Source organism: Psittacula echo (genome assembly GCF_963264785.1).
Source record: "Psittacula echo genome assembly, chromosome: Z".
NCBI lineage: Eukaryota > Metazoa > Chordata > Aves > Psittaciformes > Psittacidae > Psittacula > Psittacula echo.
Window position 1 is genome coordinate 30,340,108 of NC_137742.1, and position 27,535 is coordinate 30,367,642.

Here is a 27,535-nt window from a genome sequence, read left to right on the forward strand (position 1 = left end):
GTTTGATCACCTGCAAAGAGAAGATCTACTCCCAGCTAATGTCAGACTTCTCACTGTCTTACCGTGTTACACTGCTGCTTAGCTTGTGCTCTGGTGTTCAAGTGGGTTCTGCTTTGTTTAGTGAATCTTACCAGCTCACTAACAGAAATTAATTCAGCACCACCACACATAAAATCTCTAACTGTTTTGTGAACTCAATCAGCTTAGCAAATAGCCTGACCAATGACAGAGCTGCTCTAAAAAGGGACGCAACATCACTTCAGAGGCAGAAGGAAACCCACTACTGACCCACACTGCAGCAGGCAAGTTGCTGGATTCAAAATCACATTTATTAGATCACTTGAGGGGCTGGAGGAGGAGAGAGGAAGAGGCACACAGTTGTAAGCATACCATTCCTGCTTTACCTCTTTCCACAGGCTTCCACTGCTCTTATACAGCTGTAATACTGCTGTTACATTTGTATCATCCCACTGGAGTTCACTTCAACAATGCTCTTCAAAGGCATCTTTTCTTCTGCAATTAGTTTTTTCCCCAGTCCTTTCCCCCTTAGAAATCTGCAAATATCTGCTTTCTTACAGCTTTAGCTTATTTGTACAGCAGGGGAGACCGTTTCCTTATATGCCTGCCTTCTCCATGTCTTTCTTTCTGCGCATACTGTCACATCCACTCTTTATTCAAATTCTACCACAAAATTCACCTTCTGAACAAGTCAGATCCACTTCCTGTGATAAAGCTCAAATGCAAAAGCTTGAACTTGATAAAGTTCAAATGCAGATTCATTATGCTAGTGCCTTATCCTAAGGCACTTCGCATACCTGCCTGAAAACAAATTTTCGTTTATAAATATGATTGCTGTTCATGGACAATCATAGAATCCTGAATGAAAGAGTGGTCAGTCCAGTGCTAACACAATACTTTGCCATTGAAAAGATGAAATGATCCATGCTTAATTCATACCCTTTGATTTCTATTATGATGAAGAAAACAATCTAAAAGCAAGCTTGGTATAATGAAACTGTTACATTGCTTGTTTCGGTTCATTTTCACTAAAAAAAAAAAAAACAAACTCCCACACCTTTATATGGGAAACCAGTTCAGAACAACAGCAACAAAGAAAAGTCTCCTAGGTAACATGACCTGGTGCAAGCTACCTGCTAGTAAGGCCTACCCGCCACAGCAATTGCAGTCTGAGCAGCACCATGCTGCATGAGAGCAGAAAATGCAGGCACAAATTTTCCCTTAGTGCAACATATCAACATTCAAGGACAAAGCACTACTAATGGCAGAAACTTGAAGTGCACCTGAAGCAGCATTTCAACCATAAGGATGATTTTGACTGCTATGACAACTGGTGCTATCATCATGCCATGGCCATGAAGATGACCTAATAGCAGGTGTTGCGGCACCCATTCTTCATCTAACTCACTCAGTGAGTGTCAGTGGAAAAGAGAAACACTGCTTGTTCTTGGCAGATCCTGCTGTCAGCAGCAAAGAAGCTGGTCCTTTTTACCTTAAACTAAGAGGTATTAAGTTGCAACAGTACCTACCTGTATACCCCTATCTCCAAATAATGGAAAATACACTATTACCAAGGTACTGGGTCCTATGAATTCTAAGAACCCAAAATAAAACAACTATCACCACTTTCTGTTGTAGATTGTCCTAGCATTCCCGACGATTTAACACTGGTGGTTCAACTTACAATTTCTGCTACATAAACTGAAAGAGAGAGGTGGTGGCTCTGGATGGCCAAGAGGACTTTAATTTCACATCTGGACAATTGCTAGACCCCCCATAATTCCTGGAACAGCCTGTCTTCTAAGCGAGTGGCAGATACACAGTTACTTGCTGCATGTGCACTTCCATTTTTGTCTTTGCAATTAAAAAAATACTGCTAGCTATACTAAGATGCTGGCAACCATTTGAGGAGTTCGGATAATCTGAAGTAGTCAGGAGTCCTTGCCGAGTGCATTAAAAAAAAAAAAAAAAAAAAAAAAAAAAAAAAAAAAAAAAAGAGAGAAAAAATACTTTTTCTTCAGAGCCTTCCAAACAATTTCTCTCTTAGCTTTCAGTCACAGAGAGACCTCCAGCAGACTGGGGCAGAAATGGCACTGCATGCAGCCAATTTCTTCAGTGGGAAAAGGCATCCACTCTATGAAGAACCTTAAGTCACTGAAAACGGTCTTTAGCACCCACCATAACCTCCTTTTCCTCTCCATTAGGTTACTTCAGAATTCGGTTTCAGCTGACATTAAAGACACACCTGGACAGTAAAATTTTTGTTATGTCCCCAGTAGGAAAATAGCAGCATCTTTAGTATAACCTTAACTGGTGACTACCTAACCAAGAGCAGCACTTCTCAATTGTGGTAAGGAAAATTACTAGTCAGTCACTGTAAATTACTACATGTAATTAAAAACCAATTCATATACACAGTTACAAAGATGCAAATAAACTGGCTTGTAGGTTTTAATTTAAAGCAACCGCCATTACACAATCAAAGCATTAAATCAGATCTAGACATTCTTACATAGCTCTTTGCTATTTAGTTTATTAACATCTATCTTCAGCTATGACTTGCTCTCATTGTCCCCTTTAATTCTTGATCGGAAATATGCCTTCTCCCAGATTCTAAGCACTAGTTGGTTTATTCCCCTCAGTAATCTCAAAATTGAGAAGTGCTGCATCAGATTCCACACCTCCCCCCCGCCCCCAGAATGTCTTACTCTACCACTAATTATTCAGTCACAAATCTGTTGTATATTTCATTCAGATTAATTTTTCGTGGCAGTAACTAAGACTTCTTTAGCAACAGTTCACTACAGTTTAAATTCATTATCTATTGCTAATTAAAATGATCTGGTTTATTGTCACAGATGAAAAATCCTGTTACAGAAACTAATGAGCTGCAGCCTTCAGTAACTGAGAGGATGCATTGACAAGCATGAACACTTAAAGCCAGTGCAATCAGGTCTAATTGAGATTAACCTTCAAGTATTTACTACTACTCATCAGATTAGGTGGAATTAGAGGGAAGCACAGTCAGCAAACTACCAGTAAATCCACAGATGCAAATAAAACCCAGCAATGTTAGAAACACCTCTAACTATAGCCTTCATGTTCTGCTTCAATTAATCTAAATAAACTCTGAATTACAATTGGGTTTACATTAAAAAAAAAATAAAATTGCCTATTCAAGTATCTTGTCATTTTTTATAATAAATAATATTCCCCCTAGACAGGACCAGTGAAAAACAAGAGACTACTTATCAAGATGAAACAATGTATTTCATTGCTTTGGATAAACTATTTAAACATACAAATCTAGAAAATACACTTGACTCCAGAACCTGCACACATACAGGTGCTCCCTAGATAACCAGCTTATTTTACCTCATGCTAAGCATGCAAGTCTGAGTCTTTCTGGGTAATCTGATTTTCCTGGGCTCCGAGCACTGCTTGAGTTCCCGATGGACTGCAGGAGTAGTTGTATCATGACTTCAGACAATAAACTCAATAATTTAGGAGTCTAATCTGAGGTATGTAAAATACAGAAACTTAAGCCAGTGTACTTAAGTGTACTTAACCACTGACAATTTCTGATTAGTTGCATTGTACTTTCTTGAGGGAGCTGCATTTCAGGGCAAAATAATGTCTATCTGCTATAAAAAAATGGAGCAACAGTAGAGTGACTCCTCAGTTAAAGATTGAATTAATCTGGTCCTCTGGCTCAGTCTATCACCATGGCATTAAAAGCCACCAGCGTGTTGTATAAATGCCTTACCAAGAAAGGTTTGGGTTTATTTGTTTGTTTGTTTTCCCCCTTTGCTTAGAATAAGAAAATAAAATACTGGCCTGATTTTTCTGTGAAAAATACGGTACAGTAGAAATTAATGGAACACCTATTTGATATCATGCAGAGGTAGATTCATCTCATCCCTATCATGAGGAAGACACCAAGAAAAACCCCAAATCCCTCCAGTATATTAGGACTTAAATGTCTGTACTTTTCAGAAGACTTAAGAAAAATTAAACCAAATTATGGTCCATTCGAACAGTTAGCCTCTCCTTCAGGACCTTCTTTGTAAAAAGTCAGAGAGACTGTTTTCATTCTATTCTTGTTAGTTCCTGAAAGATGAGACCCTCCATCACTCCTTCACAGGGTAAGAATGGGACTTGAGCTGTTTTTCTGTTTTGCTTTCTGAGGAAACCAGAAGGGAAAGAGATTAAGAAAAAGTGTATTTATTTGCCCAGTACACAGCATCTCCAGCACAGATGCTCTGGTCACATGGTGATTAGGACAACATACACGCAAATTTTAACAAGACTCAAAACATTTTGTGCAGGTTATCAGGAAAGATTTAACTCCTTGATTAGATAACATGTTCTTAAGTTCCCACTAGCTCCTAAATGTTCTTGAGATTTCAGTCTCCGAGAACAACTATTTACCATACACCACAGAGTAAGTACAACAGACAAGCTGTTTTAGAAATTATTTAATTTACAAATGCATATACCATGTCTTAAAACAACCATGATGCAAAATCTCAGTTGGTTGCACTGATGTAAATTGTCTTTTTAGCTTCATTTACACTAAGAAGTCAATTTCTCCAGTAATGCTTCTATTCCTTTTACATTTTTATTTAGCTTCAACTTTGGGACAAGTTTTTTCAGTCCTTTTTTAACTGTATTTGCCACTTTTTGATCGGTGCTCCGGAGAAGGCTACAAGAAACAGGAAAATAAACAAGGATGTCAAAGGTCAGCACGTATGTCAAAGGGAAAGAAGCTGTCCATGTAAGAAAGCAGTACCTCCTTACAAATAATATAACTCAGGGCAGATGTTATTACCTCCTACTAGAAAAAGATGTTAAACTTTCCAGAAAGCATGAAGCACCAAGTGAGAACAGAACACAGAATAAATCAGACTGGAAGTAACTGCAGATCCCTGCTCAAAGTGGGCTTAAACATTGGGTCAGACAAGGTGCTCAGGGCTTCACCTACTCCAGGGCTGACATGCAGGAGACAGCCCAACCTCCCTCACCACTGGGCTGTCCTCATGGCAAAAAGGCTTCTTCTTACCTGCAGCCTGAGCCTCCTGTGTTTCAACTTGCGCTGCTGCCTCCCACCCTCTAGCCACATACTCACTGCTGTGAACAGCACAGCTCTCCTCCATGCCCTTCTGTGGTGCTGGAGATGCTGCTGAGTGCCCCCAAAGCCATTCCTTCTCTCAGCTAAACCACCCCAGGTCCCACAGCCTCTTCTCTCAGGCCACAACTATGCTGGTTATAGAAATGACACGTGGAAATCAGTAAGTCTATGTTTTATCCATTTTTTACCCTGATGCAATGTATCATTCAGAAATTCAAAAATTCTGAGGAGAGGTCAGATGCAGAAACATAAACAGACCATCCATGACATTCTAGTACTTACAACACTTTATTTACACTAAGATGGACTGTAACATCTGCAAAGAACCCTCGCATAACCTCTTCACGCTTGTACCAACAAGTCAGAAGAAAGCCACAGAATATTTTTGTTTTTAATAAAATTAAAATCAAATTGCTAAGTACGACAGTGAAAGGAGAGCATCCAGAGGATATGAAGTAACTAAGAAATCAAGCACACACAATGAGCCACTTCTAAAAGGTGAATAAACTTAAATGACTAGAAAGCCAAAAATCTTCAAATGGACTGACTACGTAATCCTGAGTTTCAGATACGCACATAAGTGACAGATGGCTTCCGAAAGCCAACAACAAAACAAAAATCAATCATAGCTTCAAGGAGAACTGGCAATGTCTGAAAATTACCTCTGTCAGAGGGAACTTGCATGCCTCATGACAAAATCTGTTTGGTTTTAAATGAGTGTTTTTTAAACTCAACAATTATTTTATGTACAAGAATATCGCAGTTATCTATACCAGACTAAGTTAAACTTATCCCTTCAGTATGATTTAGGTAATGTCTCAACTTCAATGCATGCAGTTAAACAGAAATTACTTTAATTGCTAGTGTTAGTGACATAAGCCAGGTGTCACATGAAATGGAACAAAAGCAGCTGGCTTTGTTTGTGTGTTCTCAGCTGCCCAAATGAAAGTGTGTCATGGCAAGAGTCATCAAGAGAAATTCAATTTACAAAGGATTCAGATTTAATTAAAATTAAAACCCCAAAACAAACTAAAACCAAAATTACAGCAAACAAACAAACACTCACTACTCCCCCATATTTTTGTCTCTTTCCTATTAGGTGTGTTTCAATATTGGTGAAAAATGTTTAACTGCCAATCTGGAAGATAGGCTTGCCTTTGGCAACAAAGCACTTGTCAAAGTTCCACCCTGTAGTACCATGAGTAATAGCAGACAGGGAAAGACTGACATTCATCGCATACTTTTCCACAAAAATACACTGCTTTTGTGCTGTTTTTTGCTAACAAACAATTACTAGTTTCCTGTTTTCTATACGAGTCTTCAATACCTATTAAGAGATTGTTGTCATGGTGAAGCTGCACAGTTATTTCCACTAACTTACTTTGCAACTTTATTTGGACAATCAAAACAGCTTAATACATAAGCCAAGAACATCACATGCTAAAGGAATCTGCTCAGCTTTGAGTTAGGGAAAAAATGTCTAGGCATTGGTACAGTACATTGTCAGTGAACAAGCCTTTACTACAAATCTCCACTGAACATCTGTGCATAGGATCAGATAACTTAAAAGCATTGGAAGCATCGACTGAATTCTAAAGACTTATTATAAGAGGCAAAGAAGTGTTATTATTTCAGCAGCTGAACAATCTTAACAGCCAAATCCATATGACTATTACGATGTTGTGTAAACTGGTTTTGTATCTGGATTGCAGCTACTCTTCTACTGCCAATTCTTCACACTAATGTTCTGAGTGATAATGACTAAACAAAGTTAGAACTAAACTTGTATTAACTAACAGAAGTCCTATTAGTGAAAACAGCTTTTGATTCACCTTGCAAAAGAGCATGAACATCAAAACAGCCTCACACTAAAGTCATAAAGAGCAGAGATGGAAAATAAACAGCAAGGAGTCTAAAGTAACTTTCGGTGAGGGAGAAGAGGGGTAGAAACAAGGAAAACAAAGTTTTTATTTTTCAAAATCATGTTGTCTGTTTGAATTGTTTGCTGACTTTGGCTCAGTGCAACTCTTTCTGAGAAGTCAGCAGAGTAATGCTGACCCAGCAGCTCCACAACACAAACCACTTTGGGTTAGCACAAAAACTTGGGTTTCTATGACCTGACACTGACAAGTAGTTACAAAATGAAAACAGCAATGATTAACACAACTGTTCACATTTGATAAAACAAAATATTAATATTAGTCCAATTCCTGTGGGGTCTTTTTTATTTCATCAGTCTCACAGTTCTGTGCTTCAAAGTTGTGAGCCAGTTAGCTCACCACAAGCCTTTGCATGGTCTGTTCTTTCATATGGTCTATTTCAAACACTTTTCTACTTCAGTATGAGACATACTTAGCTCCATAATTAAGACATCGACACACACATGTAAGTTACCAAAAACTCCCATCCCCCAAACCAAAAAAGAAAAGAATTCTTGCATGCTGCTGCCAGTCACAGTTATTTCACAGTTCATTATTTTAATGCTGCTATTTGTGGACTGCTTTTTTGAGAATTTTGTGCTTGTAAAACAAGACTTACAGGCACAATTTTTAAAATATATTAGATTTTTAATCTTTAAGATTAAATCAAATCTTTTAAGATCTTCCAACATTGAGCTACTTCCTAGTACTCTAAAAGCCTGAGTTCAAGGAACCTATGGAAACTCTGGTTTGAATTTTCCTACCCTGGTCCATTGCAGACTTAGCAGTGGCATGAAAGACAGTACATACCGAGTTAAAAATGGTACTTTGCTGATAGAAATTTCAACTGATGTTCTCTTAGCTGTTCAGGAAAGTAACACTGGAACCTAATCAGAAATAGCCATGTGCCTTACATACCAACAAAGAATAATGGCACCTCGATTTACTTCAGCCCAGGTCTTCATGTTCTCAATACCAACACGCTCGAGCAATGTTCTTCCAAAGCAAACTGTAAAGTGTGGGAAAGGAGTAGAGAGAAGAAAAAATTAGACAGTATCTTTACACATAGAAGCCTGATAAAACCTCTGCAGTTGTGATTTAATCAAATAATTTTAAGCCACCAAGCATTCACAAAGTTTCTCTGTCTCAAAATAAATGTCTATTCAATGCAATTAATACATTTATAGATGTTTGACAACTTCCAGGTATTGCTTTACATTAGACAGACAACAGCAGCACCGTGTGACAGTTTACTAATGTAAAGCAGGCAAATGTGCTGTTTCATAGAATCACAGACTGGGCGGGGCTGGCAGGGACCTTAAAGCTCATTTAGTTCCAACCCCTCTGCTACGCGTAGGTACACCTTCCACTAGACCAGGTTACTCGAAGTCCCATCCAACATGGCCTTCAACAGTGTCAGGGATGGGGCAGTCACAGCTTCTCTGCACACCCTGTTCCAGTGTCTCATCACTCTCAGAGTGAAGAACGTCCTCCTTATATCTAATCTACATCTACCCTCTACTTTTTTTAAAAAAAAAAAAAAAAACAAACCGGGTGTCAAAGTCTATTCACATCTTAAGGAAGACTTAAAGAACTTGGAAAGAATGACACCAAAGCAAGAGACAATTATAAACAATCAGTAATACACACACACCTCTGCTGAAAATGCTACATTTGTAAGCATCTGACACTACAACTGAAGACGCAAAATGTTCACAGATTAAGTTACTTAAAACTTCAGAGCTAATCTTTTATTAATGCACGAAAACCACAAGGAACCTTGTTTGTTTCAGCTGTACTGATGCTACAGGGCTCTTTTGCCTCAGTAGCTTTGAAAGGCTAAGTTGCAGATTCATCACACCAATGCCATATGGGAAAGAATCTAGGTTCACCTCAAGTCCCCAGCTGAATTTGAAGGATTGAACTTCAGGAAAACTGCTCTTACAACTGTTAAGTTTGCTGCTGAGCAAACTTACCAGTAAACAACCCAAAAACCCCACAGAACACTGACAAACTCTAACCTATGTTATGTCCACCTCCTTTCATTTTTTGAGGGTTTTGTATGAGAAAAAGTAATCTCTATTAGGATATGGTGATTCACACAACAAGATTTTACAGTTATGTAATAAAGTAAGTTTAAAAGCTAAATTAAGATGAGAACATCTGTGCCCAGTCTCTGCCTTCTGGGATATAAAATAGCAAAGATGCCCTATTTTTGTGCATGAATTATCATAGTAACACAAAGCATTAACCCAGCAGCACTAATGAATGCAGCAAAGATTACAGTTTGGCTCACAAGCACTAATGAAACAAGTCTCCTTGTTAGAAAGACTTTACTTTTTCTATTACTATCCTTTAAATTGCTGTGTAATTTAGCAAAGCTACCAAGGCAATAAGCACAGAAATGAACCCTGTGCCAAATACGTAGTAAGTCCCTGAGAACAAAACCTGACCAGTCCTTGCTTTGCAGAAAAAGAAAACATAGCCTTGGCATTCTGTTCATGTTAACAACTCAAAACAGCGTAAAAGCTAGAAGCAACAATCTTTGACAGCATGTTACAATTTTTCATACATTAGTATATTCAAAGAAATAACTGCAGAAATCTTATTTTTGGTCAGATAACCGATTACTCTGAAGTAATAATTTGATTAAATGAAGCTGAATTTCCAACATACCTTCTTTTCCACTCTCCCTCATTTTTTCATCTTGCTCTATTAACCATTTCAAAACTAGATGGCCTGCTGGATGCTCTGCAATGTGAAGCTTTAAGGGGAAAAAGCAAACCAAAACAGAATTAAATTATTTAACGGGAATACTTCAAAACATATTTACATGTCTATCCATAAATTCCTGCTGGCTTGGTCCACTTTGCCCTCAGACACCTCAACACTCTGATCCATTTCGTCATCACTTATGCAAATGACGGCAAGTTTGATGCAAGTATCTGAATATTTATTTAAATAGACCAGTTTATTTTTTACCATGTTCCCTGGAACATCTGAATTTCAGTAATAAAACACATCAACCAACGTTTCATCCACCCCTCCAAGACCCTCATGCTTACTGAGCAGTATCTATTGGTTTACCTGCCTCTGCAAGAACTTCCAGACTTTCCACATTTTCATGGACTTGAAAATTAATGGTTCACAGAAAATCACAGAAAACATGACTAGTTCATGTAGAATTCTGTAAAATGCACATCTTATAGAAGGGGAAAAACAGGGCAAATTCAGCACAACTACAAAAATCTGGAGGGCATCTATCTTAAATATAGCGTACACGGCATTTTTTGTTTTCTAGTCTACAGATGCATTATCTGACTGAGCTTAACAAAACACAGAAGGGGCAGGGGCACACTTTGAAGAGAAGGTCATACTCTAAAGACAGATATTGCTGTAAAGCCAAACAGATCTTTCCCTGCATGGAGAAAGGCACACCTGAAAGCTAAGAGACCCTTTGATTGCTCTTCATTGATATCGTTCTCAACGTAAACAGTCAAATGAACTACAAAAATTTACTAACTGCTTGACTGCATAGTGGTTAACATTAAAAGACAGACTGTGTAACATGATTATCAGCTACCTTCCTATGAAGTGTTTAAAGCAGTTTTGAAGATTAAAGATCATGAACTACCTTGCTCTAACATCATATGAAATGCTGGCTCAAGCCTTTCTCTCTCCAGATGCAGTAATGATACCACTATGAAAGGAAAACGTCAGAAAACAGATTATGTCTCATGTACAAGTGCTGCCAGGGCAGCACACTGACGTTACATAGAGGAAAAAGTGAGCAGACTTCATGTTAGTGATACAAAATGAGCAAAAGCTGCACAAGATTTCAGGAAACTTGTCCTCTGTTACTTTACCTGCCCATCACAGCCACCTGGAACAAGCTCTTCTGCTGCTAAATTAGCAATTGCATCTAGTGCAGGCTGGATGTCACCAGCAGCTGTTCTTAAGATGTCAGCAACCAAGACAAAGGCAGCTTTGTCTATGACTACTTCTTGGGTATGTTCTTGCAAATATTCTAGCAGAGGTGAGGAAATGGCTTCCAGGAGTTCACAACGGCGGAGTTCAGTATTCTTCTTACTGATGAAAGAGACAGCACATTAATGTAGAAGACTTGCTCTGTATGCACATCAAGCAACAAGAAACTCAGACATACACGCTATTTGAGATAGATATAAATTATTAGAAAATCAAAATAAAACATTACTCTTCGCCCTGTTAAACACATGTTCCATACAATCATTTTAAGAACACATGGAGCGAAAAAGTGTATAGTGTTTAAAGCTGACTGTTGGCAAACCTCAGAGTTTTTTGTTAGCAATAACTTAACCTGATTGTTTTCTATTCATTCTGACATCTCAGTAGCTGAGATTTACTTAAACAGCTCACTAATCATATAAAATTGCTCCTCCTTTAAAAGCTGATAAGCTTCAATGTCAATACCAGAGACTGAATTCAAAATTAACAATTTCCATTTTTATTGCTAGATTTTGAGATATGCTTTTGAGCAACCCAAAACACCAATAATGCTTATTAAAAATTTTCTATGCCAAGTTTGATGTATGAGTTTAAACAAAGAACACATCACAGTTTTTGCCTCTTACAGAGTAAACTGCTGACTACCAATATATTGCTGATAACCAATAATCACATATGAATTTTAAACAAAAAATGCAAAAATACAGACTACAAATTAACACATCTAAGTAATCTTGGGTATTATTTACATATATTTACATTACTTAGCTATACTATAAAAAAAAGCTGAAATTAAATTGATCATGACAGAAAGTTGCATGAACTCTTCTGGACTCGAGGTAAAAAAGTCTTAACTGTTATATACCTATAGGCATTTCCATCTCCCTGTTGCAGAAGTGTGATAATTTCTGGAACAAAATGTGCAGGGTCTCTAGGACTTAGCAAGTACAACAAGACCTTCTTTCCGTATTTGTTGTTTATTATATTGGGTAAAGCAGCATTTATTTCCTGTAAAAGTGAACAAGCAAGCAACAAAACATTAACGAATTAGTAAATTTTGAGCCAACAGTAACTACTGATGACCTTTCAAATGCTAAGCTTAGGAAACGAAACCTACATAACAGGAGTAAGATCTGTATCTGCTTGCAAAATTAGATTAAAAACCTCTCATCAGAATGAGAGTTTCGTGAAGTGAGGAAAAAAAAAAATCAGGTTTAAAATGTGTTCATCAGATGCATCAATGTCACCGATTAGTGAGAGAAAAGAGGGGGGAAACAGAGGGAGGGGAAACAGAGGGAGGGGAAACAGAGGGAGGGGAAACAGAGGGAGGGGAAACAGAGGGAGGGGAAAATTTAAGTATGGACAGACAGGTAATTGGTATAAGATGTTTTGGAAGTCTAACTGCTCTTTAAGATAATTTTCAGGGTTGGGTTCATCTATAGAGTTTGCTTCAATACTTGATGCTTTCACCTCATCCTCTGCTACTAGTTTTCATTCTCTATCCGAAGAGCTGATCTTATCTGATATTTTTTACATTTTCCCCAACATCCTTTCCCTGTTCCCGACTTGAATAAACCCAGATGGGCCAATTCTGCATGTGTGAAGGCCACTCGTCCTTATTTTCCTATACTCTTCTGTCCAGATGGATGCAGTAGGATGACCAAAGAGTAAATACTCCATTATCTTTGATCTCAGATGACGGAAAACCACAGATGATTCAGGACTTAAATGACAACTTGAAAGCTCAGCTAAAGCCAAACACAGTATCTGAACTTACAAACCCTCCAAAAGGAGAGTGCTTGTAACATAGTACCGGAATGCCCCAATGATCTCATACCAAGACAGCACTGATCTGTCAGAGCCTATTTGCTTGGAACTTGCCCAGAATTTGTCACCTTGCAGACTGGACTCTAGAAACAAAATCCAGATGTGATTACAGCTAACAGACCTGAGAAACAAAAGCCATTTATTTCCACACTGGGATGCTTTCATCTCTCTACACCAGAGAGGCAGACTTAGGGATGTATCTTTGAGCTTAGGTACAAAAGCCCAATTCCCCTTTATACAAAGCTGTCCAATGGAAGAATTTCACTTATTTTTTAAAGCAAGCCTCATTATGTGTTCAGTTCTGGACCCCTCATTACAAGAGAGATACTGAGTTGCTGGAGCAGGTCCGGAGAAGGTAAATGAAGCTGGTGAAGGGTCTGGAGCACAAGTCTTATGAGGAACGGCTGAGAGAACTGGAGTTGTTCAGGTCGGATAAGGCTCAGGGGGGACCATATCATTCTCTACAACTACCTGAAAGGAGGATGGAGAGAAGAGGTGGCTGGTCTCTTTTCCTAAGTAACAAGGACAGGACAAGAGGTAAGGACCTCAAACTGTGCCAGGGAAGGTTTAGATTGGATATCAGGAAAAATTTCTTCACTGAAAGCATGATCAGGCATTGTAACAGGCTTCCAGGGAAGTGGTGGAATCACCGTGCCTGAAGTGTTCAGAAAACGTGTAGATGAGGCCATTGGTGACATGGTTTAGTGATGAACTTGCCAGTCCACATGCAGAGTATTTGCCTCATCTTTACCTCCCTGCCACTGCCTCTCAACCTGTCAGTCCTAAAAGTTACAGCATGAGTACTCCTATAAGGACATTACAACCTATACATTGATGTTAATTATCCTGTTTGCATGAAAACTAACTGTGCATTATGAAGTCTCTTTTATCAGTGTGAAAACATAACTTTGTAACACTTCACAGATTAAAACATCTTAGAAGGGATAAAATTTGAATGCAAACATAATCTAAACACTATGTGAAACCTTATTGAATAATTTTGGAAGGAAGGTGAGGAAATGGGGCATTCCAAAAGAAAGCATACTATCCTTAATGTCATTCTGCAATTTCATGTACGTAAAGCAGAACAGCTAGAGTGCTGTCATGTTTCAGGTATCTGTTTGCATCCATTTTGGAAGAAGATAAAAATATTGTATGGATCCTACCCGGAACATTAATCGTACAATCATAGAATAGTTAGGGTTGGAAAGGACCTTAAGATCATCTAGTTCCAACCCCCCTGCCATGGGCAGGGACACCTCACACTAAACCATGCCACCCAAGGCTCTGTCCAACCTGGCCTTGAACACCACCAGGGATGGAGCATTCATAACTTCCCTGGGCAACCCATTCCAGTACCTCACTACCCTTACAGTAAAGGGCTTCTTCCTTATATCCAATCTAAACTTCTCCTGTTTATGTTTTAACCCATTATCCCTTGGCCTATCAGTTCAGTCCCTAATGAAGAGTCCTTCCCCAGCATCCTTATATCCTTAATGTCATTTAATTATCAACATATTAAATAAAAATATCAAGTTTTAAGAATTAATGTGAGTTAATGGTTTCAGGATCCAACCAAAAGAAATTCCAGTCATCCCTTAGCCAGAATGAACATGTACAAAATGGGTAATTTTCAGCAAGCACTGAATCTAGTTTAAAAACTATTTGAAATAAATAACTACAGAGAACATATGAAAGTGCTGAGGTCTTCTATGAAAGGAAAAAATATAAACATGACACACAAATATAATTAAACAGAAAAAGGGGAAATTAATTAAATGGTTTGAAAAAAGCTGATGGATTCCTATTTTCATCTTCCTATATACTGAGAAACACTACCACTATTTGTACACTGTTTAGGAAAAATTTGATTACTTACTGATATAATTAACTGTTTCACAAGTTTAGTGTCATCGATGCAATCAAATGCTGCCAGCAAGACCAGATGAGAAAACTCTCCCTGCAAAGATGGCGCATCAGAAATGACATGCAGTCAAGTTCTATGAACATACTAATTGACTTAAGATCAACAGTTCTGAGAATTTGCCTTAAACATGACACAACATGAACCACATGCAAATTCTGTCCATTGTATAGAATGAGGGAAGCCTAACACTTAGGCTGTCACTGAAAATAAGGCCTGTTAAGAGAAGCATATTGTTAAAAGAAAGGTAGATTAAGCTGATCTGCCATTAGAAGTAGATAATACTGCTTTATCACATCCAAGCTATTAACCTAATCCTGTGTATAATTACCACTAGAAATCATAGGATTTGCCTCGCCAAAATTACATACAGATTTTATTTATGAGGTATTTGCTTAAAACGTGAGAAAAATCACATACCGTATTTTTGGAGATCATGTTTCTACAATAAGCCACGTAGTCTCTACTGTATTGCTGGACAGTAAATTCTAGCATATGCAAAAGGGCATGACCCAATTTACTTATGTGTCAGTGAGATTCGATGTCTAAGCAAAGCCAGACCTTCAGTGCTCCAGAGTTGTTTTAGCCATTATTTGCCTACTGTCTTATATTTCTATCTAATATATACTTAATAAAATATAGAAATAACTTATTCTGGTAGAAAAATTATGGAGAGAAACATTACTTAAAACAGCGCCCTCCAATGTGGGCTACACAAGATAACCCATTATGAGGCAGGAAGAAAATACTTTTTTCTACAATTAATAAATGTATAAAAATAACCACTGGCTATCTTTATATCAACTTTTTAAAATTTCTATTTCTGTGTATGTTTTATAATGTATACTAGTACAGCAGTACATGTACATTATTTATACATAAACACACATACATTTGAGATGCATAGTCAGGGCTGCATGACCAGAAGTTTGGAGACCACTGATTGAGGCTACATCAACTATCAGTAAACAGAACAATACAATCAGGCAGAAAAGTTTAAAAAGCTTTTCTTCACAGTTGTAATTTTGCCTGAAACTATGAAATCCAGTTGCAACTGTTACTCTGTTGGTGCTGCAGTCTCAAAACATGTATATTACTCAGAAAAAAAATAAATACAGACTTCTTCCATTGTATGCCATTTCAGCATTAATTCATTTTGAATCTTCCTGACTTCTTAAAAAACAAAACAAAAAACTTGTAAGAAATACGCACATTCAAAAGGCAATGGCACATTCAAGTATCTTCGGACCCACCCACCACATCTTAACTTCAGTTCCTTTTCTGTATACATGCTATTTTACTCCCAACCAAGACGAATTAACTGATGAAGATATATGAAGCCATATGAAGATGTAATGTAAAGTTGCGCTCAAAAAAAAAAAAAAAAAGATGTATATCTAAAAGATATATAATATAGGACTTACAATTAACTCAGCTACTTCAAAGAAGGACTGTATTTACTGCCCACAATGAAGCTTCTCAGTATGTCTCTAAATATTCCATAAAGTTCATTATACTTTATACTAATATATCACCAGTATTTTAAACCTAGTTTTATTAAAACCTCAGTTGTTTCCAGTACCAAAGTGCAATCACATTAGCCTCTACCAAATCACTTGTATTTCAAACACTATGAAATAAATGCTCACCGTTGCTATTTTTTCAATATATGTCTTCATAGTCTTCACAATTACTTTCCTATCCTATACAAAAGGAAACAAGAAACTCGAATTAGCCTACAATGCCAGTGATTCTGAGTAACTAAATTGTTATCTACACCTTCAAAAACATAACCTTCCATCTGCTTACTAAAGCAAAAGCTATTTACCAAAGTCTCACATTTGTGCTACTAGTCAGCACCTAGAAGAGTTGACTTGTGAAAGACTCAATCCTAGGGAGGCTCTGTATGCGTTTACAAGTCCAGCCCATAAACAAGACACGGCAAAAACTCTAAGCTGAAGGTAAAAAATCAAAAAAAATTAGAAAGAGAGACACCTCCAAACCACCACACAGGTTCATCTATATCTTGTTCATTACTTACACAAGAATGCACTTCAACTCTTCATTTGGAAAGAAATTTACTAAACAGGGCACGAAACTTTTAAGTAGCAAGCACTCTATCTAGCCTGTTGCAAAACCTGTTTACTAGCAAGATATATTTTTTGGCAGAAAGTTTCCTCAGTGCTTGTACTTTTGGCTTCTGCAATCACTGCTCAGTCTTTTCCACACCCATTACTACCCTTAGAGCCTAGCAACTTCCTATTTTCTTCTGCACTCTTTAACAAGCAGACTATTTTCATAAGAATGACAAAATGGACTGGGTTGGCAGGGATCTTAAAGATCATCTGGTTCCAACCCCCTGCCACAGCCAGGGACACCTTCCACTAAACCAGGATGCTCCAAGCCCCACCCAACCTGGCCTTGAACACTGCCAGGGATGGGGCAGCCACAGCTTCTCTGGGCAACCTGTGCCAGTGCCTCACCACCCTCATATTAAAGAAGGCACTACAGTATTTCCAAGAGATGACGGCATACAGTACACATAAAGTATTTCAGGATACTGTATCAGCAGAAGAAGCTAAATACAGTTCCTGTAACATTTTTGAAGCCTTGGCATTCCATAGCCAAATACTGTTCCACACTACAACTTACTGTCCTCTTCCTACTGCCAATTCCACTAGCATTAAGAAACCTACGGAATGAAAGAATGGCCAATAATCTTAAAATGGAATAGCTTTATGTATCACCTTCATGAACTCTCCTAAAAATAAAAAGAGATGCTTCTATTATAGGATTTCTAACAAAAGCATTTGATTCACGAAAAATCTACTGCTTTTATTTGCCAGTAAGTCAAGCGGAACCACTTTTTAACCTTGCTCTCAAATACTTAACTGTATCAAAATGTCCACTGGCAGAAGAATCCATCTGGGCAACCATACTCACAGTCTCAGACTAGACTGTTATTAACTAAAAAGAGGATTCTTTATTATTAAATACTAGCATTAAATTATTACTTAAAACTGTATACTACATATTGAATTATATAATATAGATTATGTATTATTTATACAGTTATTATTTATTATTAAATAAAAAGAGGACTCTATTATTAAATAAATAAAGAGGACTGGGTAGACAGAAACCAAACAATACCTTGGGAGTACCATGCCATAAGCAGTGCATCGCTACTCGGGCTCCATCATGAGAGTGTGCTAAGTAGATGACAGCCTCTCTGATAGCTTCTATCATTTCCTGTGGAGGAAAAGGTGATAAAGCAAAAATGTCAAAGAAAAGGCCTAAGACGCCTCCAGACATGTGGGTGAAGGTATGAAAGGATTTTTTTTGTCTGCTCGCAACAACACAGAGAGCATCACTGGCTCAACAGAACCATTCTCACTGCCTTGAATTAAGAAAAATGGTCTCAAAAGGACTCTGAAAGACTGTAAATGACATATGCTTTCTCCCTTGAAAACTACATAGTTCATCATATTCACCATGTGAAATCAGAAATGTACTGAATCTTGCCAGTTTCTATTAGAGAAAATTAGAGGAAGGGTGCTCAGAAATAAGACAGAAACTACAGCAGACAAGGACAACCATACACCTAGAACATAAAAACCAAACAAAACATACTTACAGATCTTTGTTTTGGAAGAGCGTAAGTGAAAAAGTCCAAAAATACTTTGTGCACCAGTGAGTGTTTTATCACAGCCTCTCTGTATTTAGGAAGAGGAAAATAAGCAAAAAGTCCCCTATAAGTAATGCTTTTAACATAAGATAACAATACTCCATTTGCATTTAAAAAACAGGTTTGGCAGTGCATTGCGCAGAAAACACACAGACAATCTGGATAAGATGTTTAGCATTTGCAGTAAGTGGAAGACTCTAAACCTAGCAAAATATTTTCTCCTAAGGACCACTAGAGAAGCTTATCTAATAATGACTGCATTACGGAAGTACACCACACTGCAGGATTTCTGCTGAATGGCTGAGGCTAGGGACACTTTAGTTTATAGAAGTGGAGTTCAAAATTAAGATATGACACTTTAGACAAAACTACAGTTACTTACTAAACAACACAGCAATGTTACAACTTAAGAGTATCATTATCACTGTCTTTTTGTACGGCAGAAACAAACTGATTCATGCTAGACTGTCACTCCTTAAATCAATTTTTTTCCTTACTTTTGTGCCATTGGTGTAAGAACCTGTTTCATTTCATCCAAGATGGCCTCTCTCTTTTCAGGCTGAGCTGCTAATACTTTATCCAGTGTTGGGACAAGTGGTGTCTGAAATGAAAATACAACCAGTGCAATTGTTCCCAGTGAGTATCAGAGCTTGCAGAAAATTAAAATCTTTAGCTCCTCTTCAATCAAAATTCATGAACAGTATCACAAACATTTTTCTGCGAAGCTAACAATTTTTACAATTTCAAAAATAAAAAGCTAGTCTACTTTGAGTATGTCAGAAGCTATATACTTGTTTCTACAAACTGAAAATCCATTACTAGCAAACAAAAGCTACTTCTATGGTCTGAATTGGTTGTTGCCAATTACAGTCAGCTCTTCATGAGACTGTCAGATACAAGGTAAAATACACAAAATTAACATTCTGTTAAGGGACTCCTAAGATAAGCAGAAATCCTGCACAACAGTATGCCTATGTCAGAGAACAAGTGAATTAACTGCGAAGTTAACAAAGGCCCAGAAAATTCCAGTTCAAGAACAGCAGAGAGAAGGAATTTACAACATACACCTTAAAACCAGAAGTACTTCCTGGTACTTAACTATTACACTGGTAAGTCTTTGTAAAACAATCTGTTGTTAGTAGAACAGGCTGAGTAGATAGAAAATTAGAAGAAACGTATTCATAACCATCCCTGCCAGGCGTGGAAAACGTAGAAAGTTGGAGGCAGGAGGATGAAAATTAAACCACCCATTTCAAAACTCCAAGAAATTCCAGGTCTCTTTAAGGGTTACACTGTAATTTCCTACAAACCCACATACTGCTGAGCCTCACATTTGCACCATAATCTAAAACTACTTGAAAATCTCATGCCAAGAATGCTAGAATGATGGAAGATAACACTGCACTTGATTTCTGAGGCTGTTCTACTCAAAGTACAAATTACAGCCAACAATCAGAGCAAACATACCTTTCTATTAGTGTTGCTAAATTTATAATACCAGTAAGGAAAACAACAGGAATATAATTCAGAAATGAGCTGGTAATTTCTTATACATTTTTAACATAAATTTTGGGTAAAAGTCTGCTGTGTTGTACATCAGAGTGCAAAAGTCTCTCTAGTGTAGTTAATAATGGTGTAAAACAGTTTTGTACTTGGTAGCGAATGAAACTATTTGTGTCTCTAACAAAAAATAGCTTACATAGTTCAAACTGAAAAATACAACAATTTAATCTAGACTAGAAACATGCAAGCAATCATAACATTTAAACATGCTAAACTACACCATATTTGAACAGCTGAAAGAGAAATTTAATTAAAAGAAATAGTACACAGTACCTTAGATGCTAGAACACCTTAGACTAGAAAGTATTTAAACATCACCTTGTAAACCTGGAAAGTGTTCCCATATAGTTCTTCTGTCAGCATATTCCTCTGCTCCAGAATGGCTTTGTCGTTATATGCATATTCCACTATAGCAGACGCTTCAGCATGACGGAGCATTTTTTTCACATGGCCTTTAAAACTTTTTATTATTTCTGCAACTTGTGGTTTTGTCCTGTTTCACAAGGCAAAATAGATACCAAGAGTTAAAACTTTAGGGATAAGCTAACCTATCAAGTTTCATTTTTGGAAGCACGTTTAGGTGGTATCAATTGGAAGAGAAACCAGGAAATACATGTTTCTGGATGAGCTTTTTGGCATTTATGAAAATATGGCAAGAAAGCCATGAATCTCTGGCTTTCTTGCCATAGAAATCATAAGGCATTTTAAGGGAAAAAGAAACCAGTGGATAAATCCTACAGAATGAAGGATGCTTTCCTGAAATGCTAAGCAGACAAAATTCTTAAAAGCCTTTTTTTTTGTATGAGAGAATGATTAATTTTGTGCATATATTTGAACCTCTTTTGGCATATGTTTTCCTCAATATAGACAGCTTTAGCTTTACTTTCTTACGAAAGGAAAACTACTGTTAGCTATACCTGACACTCTTCTGCCTCATCACCATTACAAAGATGCTTCCAGAAACGTATTTTTTTGTTTCCGAGATTATATAGATTAAGAGCAGCACTGAACTGAATCCAACCAATCTGCAATCACTGGAAATGAAACAATGCAACACAGCTAGGCAAATTCACTTCATACTCACCCATACATAAGGAACTTCTTCACAATATTTCTGGAATATTTTGACTTGCTCAACTCTACTAAGCTATCTAGAAGAAGGGGGAAAAATAGCTCATTTGATTTTGCACTACATTAACTCTACAGAACAAGATGCAATAATTTAAATAAAGTTTTAAAAACTCACTATACAATGCATCAGTTCAGCAGAAAGTTAAAGATATTCAAGAGGAAATAATATGGCTTTTTTAAATGCATCCTAACAAGCATACAGGTAAACTGTAAATGGGAAGAAAATACCTTTCAGTTCTTCAAATGTCTCTTGCCTTTGCTTCTCATTACCATACTGAATAAAGCACTGGATCACTCGAGTTGAATCATGTGCAAACGCCAGCTACAGGACAGAGATACTTCATTATCCTAGGCCATTAAAATGGCATTATGCAACAAATTTATTTTAACACACTTGCTGTCTCGTATAGTTTTATGCCACATGTAGCATGTGACACCAATTAAAAAAGTAGTTGACTGTTTATAATTAATCAAGTTTACAGGTTTTGTTCCTACTTTGTAAGTACTCTATCAAACAAAATATAGACAATACTTCCAACTGCTGGCAATTAAGGACATGCATCCAGGTTTTAATACTGAAAGAGTACCATGACATGGTATCTTGTTTTTCCTCATGCTATTTGTAATTCCAGAGTGACTATGACAACGCAATTCCACTTCATTACAGAATACCATGAATCACTATAAAAATCAAACATGTATTTCACTGCAAATTTATGTATTTAAAGAATTAAGTGGAAAGACTATTTTTCCCCTTTTTTTACTCAAAGTTTAAAAAAAAAATCCCTGTAACTTTTGGAAGAACAGGCTAGTACTGTATTATTAAAAGTTCATTTAGTATTTCACCATTCTTTAAAGAAGCTTTTATGAATTTGTGCACTACGGCATTAGTTTTTTCTTACACTTTTAATTTTTCCATGAAGAAGCTTCTGTAGTTCATTCATGAGCTTTTCTCGCTTCTCCTTATCACATTTCTTCCTACAAGCAAAGCAAAACTTTTCTGTAGTATGATCCACTTACATCAATAATTTAAGAATCAAGACAGTACAAAATAAAGCTAGCTCCTGCTAAACCAAATTTACATGATCATTCATTAAACCTGTAGACAGATGTAATTGAGCACTTTCAGTTCCTAGAAACCAAACCAGATTTCCACACTTTACGATTATTCTTTTCTGAGTAACAATATTATTAAAAAGAACATAAAGTCAAACCTGCACCCAGAATTGCTCACAGATCCAAAGATCCATAAGCATCTCACAGCCAAAACTTCAAAGCACACACTTAGAGCAAGTAAAATTATCTCCTCATTCTGAGGTGAGGTTCCAGTTCTAGAATTACACCTGCCCAAAGACAGCATAAAAACCTCAGAAAAAAAAACCAACCAAAACTCTCATGCAATGGTCCCACTGCAAGAACAGGCTGGATCAATACATGCTCTGTGCCTCAGGATTCAAAATATAATACAACTCCTTAAGCACGTACTCATAAATTTTAATCTAATATGTGAGCTTAACCCACACATTTCTAGCACCATCGGTCACCACACTCTGCTTAAACCATCTACATTATTGCATGTAATTTTATCACTCACCCATGGAATTTCACTGTGGAAATACATTTTCATATAATTACAAGAGGAGATACAGAGTCTTGCTGCAACTCATGACTAAAAGCGAACCGAAGCAAAAAAGAATCAGTATTACCTTCTCACACTTTCCCATATTTGCTTTGATTTCATAATTATGTCATAGTTACTTTTATCATTAAGTTGTCTGGTTTGCTTTAATTCCTTCCTTTTCTTTTTGAAGTCATTCCACTTTGGCTTCTTAGTATCCAACCCTGAAGACAAAAATAAATAATTTTTTTTATAGTCAGTAAAAGAGGAGGAATGGAATCCTTTACCAGTATAAACTATGGCAGCTCAGTGACTTGAACTGTTAACAGTTCAGGAGCTTCATCCTAAGTTACCAAGCTAACTAATGTGAAAGTGTAAAAATTTAATATATATGCTAAGCTAGTAATTTCCAATTCTATACTACTGAAAGAACAAGTCAAACAAGAATTTTTCTCAAAGCTTTGTCCAAAACACATCGCAAACCTCTTAACAGCTTGAAAATTGACTTTAAGATGCACCTCGCTTTTTAGTTCATCCTGTACTCACACATACCTTTAATCTCTCTCAAAACAAGAGCCCTAACTCAAAGATAATATCTGAAATCTCAGAGAGGAAAAAAATTGAAGTCTTTTAACATGGTTAATCTTTTCTTTCAGTCAGATTCCTTAAGCATGGGGTTTACTGTACAACAGCTATATGCTGCCACTCAACAAACTCTGTTAACATAACGTACTGTAAAGTGCCACAAATGAGTTATGGAAAATCTTCAAGTATCTGATCTTAGTTTTATTCATACCTTGACAAAAAACATCATCTTATATGACATGGTTTCACAGAACCAAGTCAAGCATGCAAACTATTACTTCTACACACAACATTAAAGACCCAGCATAAAATTTTCAGACCTTAAAGCACCACTTGTTGGCATTTAGCAGCATGCACTTAACTTTTTTACCCGTCCAAAACCCATTCTCTCTTTTTACAAAGTATGTTATGCTTTTTCTGTTACTCTCCTAAAATAATAGCAACAAACAAAACCAGTAACACTTTGAGAGCAGAGCCACTGTGCAATATCGAGCACCTTTCAGTTATTCTTACAAACAACATTTAAAGGTTTGTTTGTGGTTGGGTTTTTTTTTTGGTTTTTTTGTTTTTTTTAAAGCAGCTTAATATGATCATTCTGTTCCTATTAAGTTTCCAGGCATCTAGTGCATACTCCATGTGAAGCCATTCTGAAGAATACAACAGCAAAATAATACCTTCTGCTGACTTTCAAACAACTAATAGTTTTCTGCAGAACTTCACATAAGATGACACTTCTGTTTCATTGTCCTAGTAGACCTTCACAACAAAGTAAGGAACAACATGAAGTTCTCATGCACCAGAAACAAAGTTAAAAAAGAAATCCATTTAAAAAATGGTAAAACCAGATATTCATTTATTTAGCTTCTCTGTATAAACACAAAAATAAGCAGTAAAACACAAAAAGCAGTCACAACACTAAGGATGTCTTTGTAAAACAAACAAAAAAAAAAAGAACTGACTAGTTTGCACCTCAAGAAAAAAATAATGTAATATAAACAGAAAACAAAAAATAGCCAATTCTGACTCATGAACTTTTGCATTCCCAATTTTATAGTCAGTACTTTTAGAACAGAGGATTAGATTTCTAAACCGGTCTATGAAATGCCCTGTATTTTCCAAATTTACGGGAAAGCAGTCAGTTTCAAGCTAGCCACTTAATACTGCCATTAAAATACTCATAGCTTCATGATGGCATACTGATTATTTAAATTTGCTACTGCATCTTTACTTTTGACTTCAAAGAAAATTTGTAACTGTTCATTCTCATTAATCAAGCTTAGTCAGGTGAAGAACATTTTCCACAGCAAAGATTAAACATGAAGTAAACTTGCATTCATTCAGCCAATTTGGAAAGGTGATAACAAGGCAAGGGGAAAGAGGAAGACAGGAACACCTAAATGAACATGCTTCCCAAAACCTAGTTGCCATTGATATCCAGGCTTAAAAATCTGCTCACCTCCCTCTTCTCCATCCTGGAGCTTCCTCTTCTTTGCAAACTTTTCTGATTGCTGTTTATTCTTGAACTGTTTGACAGTAGTTCTTCCAGGTCTTAACTGTCCTTTCACAAATTTCTTAGAAATAGACTTAGGCTTTCCCTCCTCATCTCCTTTCTTGAGGAGTTTTTTTGGTGGACCTGAATCTATTACCCAACAAAAAAGAAATTAAAATGCTATCATAAAACTAATGTTGCTTCAAAATAACAAATTACCACTGTAACAAGAATTTAACTTCTTTGTAGTAACAATTATACATGTAACAATAATTCTTACATGCTTCTCAAAACTGATGTTTTCATGGCAGTCTTTGGGTATTCCACTTTCCCCTAAGGAAGTTCTGCCTGGGCATTATTTTCTGGGCAGCAGTATAACTGCCCAGACACAAAAGGATTATTCTAAATTAAGAACTTTATCACCCCTGACACCAAGGTCATCAATCCCCAAATCATCTCTCCACAGTTTATGGTGAGAGCTGTTTTGACATCACCTAAAGAAGAAGAAAAAAACCACAGAAAGGTATACTCTCAGCTCTAACCCACAGCACTTCACACACCTTAGCTTCAACTGTCAAACTTTTACTTAACTGTAGGAGAGCAAACTCTAGAATCAAAAAGTTATCAACTTTAAAATTCTAATTAAGTGAGTATTTTAGGTGAATCAAATAGAGCTGAAGCACTTCCAGTGCAGTTTATTTAAAGCATTTTAGCCTCACTTTTTCCAGGTTATTTGATCATACAGTCAGTATAGTTTTGAATGCAAGACAGAATCACAGATGACTGAGGTTGGAAGGGACTTTTGGAGGTCATCTAATCCAACCCTCCTGCTCACACAGGACCACCAGGGCTGGCCAGCAGCTTTTGACTATATCCAAGGTGGAAGACTCCACTCTGGGCAGTGCTCAGTCACCCTCATAGTAAAAACGTCTTTCCTGATATTCAGCAGGAACCTCTTGTACTTCAATTTGTGCCCACTGCCTCTGGTCCTGGCTGTCTTTGCACGCCCCATTCAGGTATTTGCATACAGGGACAAGATCCCTATCAGCCTTCTGTTCTGCAGTCTCAACTGTCCTAACATCAGCCTCTCCTCACATCATGTACGTGGCCCTTCAGTGGGCTCTTTCCAGTATGCCCATGTCTCTCTTGTACTGAGTACCCCAAAACTGGAAACAGCACTCCAGGTGTGGCCTCACCAGTGCTGAGGAGAGAGCAAGGATCACTTCCCTTGACCTTTCGGCAACACTCCTCCTAATGTAGCCCAGGATCCAATTTGCCACCTTTGACACAAGGACACATTGCTGGCTCAAGTCCAACTTTGTGATCCCCAGGAGCCCCAGGGCCTTTTCTGCAAAGCTGCTTTCCCCCAACAAGTTGCTCCTGCCTCAGGTGCAGGACTTCGCCCTTCACTCCTTGACGAACTTCACAAGGCTTATGTCAGCCCATTTCTCCCCCTCTGCTGAGGCCTCTCTGAAGAGCAGCATGACTCCTGGTGCACTTGCCACTCCCCCCAGCTCTCTGTCATCAGTAAACTTGTAATGGTATACTCTGCCTCATAATCCAGATCATCAGTGAAGTGGTTGAACAGAACTAGGCCTAGTACTGACTCCTCGGGTACACTGCTAGTTATTGGCCTTCAACTAGATTCTGTGCCACTTACAACCAATTTCTTGGCCCAGCCATTCTACCAGTTTTCAATCTACCACACCATGTGCTCATTCAGCCCATAATCTGTCCGCCCCTCTGCAAGGCCTTTATGGCAGACACTGTCAAAAGCTCTACTGAAGCCCAGGTAGACAACATCCACTTTTCCAACCTCAACTACAAAGTTCCTCACTTCAGAAGATTACCAAGATCAAAAAGTAAGTTCAAGTATGCCTGCGCACAACATCAACGACTCAGAAGGGACTCCTGTTAGGAAACTTTGTCTTCTTACCACTATCTTTTTTAAACTTCCTCTTTCCATGTGGTGCTTTTCCGTAAGGCACTTTTCCACTCTTCCCCGCGAATTTCCTTTTACCCTTGGTTTCCATTGTGGCAGCACTGCAAAAGACGCAAGAGACAGCATTACTGGACCACCGTGGCTCCTTTGCCAATAGCGTGAGGAAAAGACAGCTCGCACTTCCTGGAACAGCGGTTAACACACTTGGTGGAGTTCTTCTCAACAGCCGCTGACCGTCCCTAGGTGGACGGTGAGGGACCAAAACAGGTCGCCCGCAGGCGCGCCCCCACGGAGGCTCAACTAGGCAAGGCCACGGAGCACGGGCCTGGCCGGCTCCGCTCCCCAGGGACCCCAAGGCCAGACCACGCCAGGACAGAGCGGTGACAGCGCCAGAGGACGCCGCTGGCCCGCACCCGCAGGGGACGCTCCGACGGACAGCCCCGCCACCCGCTCCGTTCCACGCCACGCACCGCCGGCCTTTCCGCTCACCTCACACGTGCCGCCGCGCCCGCGCTTTGCGGCACCCTCCGGCGAGCGCGGCTCCCCATTGGCAGCTGCCGTGCGACAGTGCTGATGCAGCATGCCGTCAAGCACCGCGCGGAGGCGGGAGCTGGCGCTACTGGCGGCCCGCGATAAGGAAAAGTCGCTTCCCGTTGAGTGCACTCAGCCCAGAGACCTGGGACGGGTGGGCCTCTAAAAGGAAAGGTCTCGTT

General features: G+C 38.1%; 1 protein-coding gene across 2 annotated transcripts; it reads right to left on the reverse strand.

Annotated features, from left to right (window-relative positions):
• Positions 1 to 4,593: 4,593 nt before the first annotated feature.
• On the reverse strand, positions 4,594 to 26,928 carry PUM3 (pumilio RNA binding family member 3; the record flags this gene model as incomplete). 2 transcript variants are annotated; one of them, XM_080638440.1, is made up of 17 exons in its annotated part: positions 4,594 to 4,723; positions 7,987 to 8,077; positions 9,745 to 9,832; positions 10,935 to 11,157; positions 11,921 to 12,063; positions 14,762 to 14,842; positions 16,456 to 16,509; positions 17,960 to 18,058; positions 18,444 to 18,522; positions 18,992 to 19,095; positions 20,376 to 20,550; positions 21,142 to 21,208; positions 21,417 to 21,510; positions 22,091 to 22,166; positions 22,895 to 23,030; positions 24,848 to 25,030; positions 26,817 to 26,928. In XM_080638440.1, 17 exons carry the CDS (start codon positions 26,911 to 26,913, stop codon positions 4,594 to 4,596), a joined length of 1,920 nt encoding a protein of 639 aa, XP_080494566.1. The 2 variants fall into 2 exon arrangements, with proteins under 2 accessions (XP_080494566.1, XP_080494565.1); XM_080638439.1 differs by having other exon boundaries at positions 24,848 to 25,024; positions 26,817 to 26,913.
• Between the last annotated feature and the right edge of the window lie 607 nt (positions 26,929 to 27,535).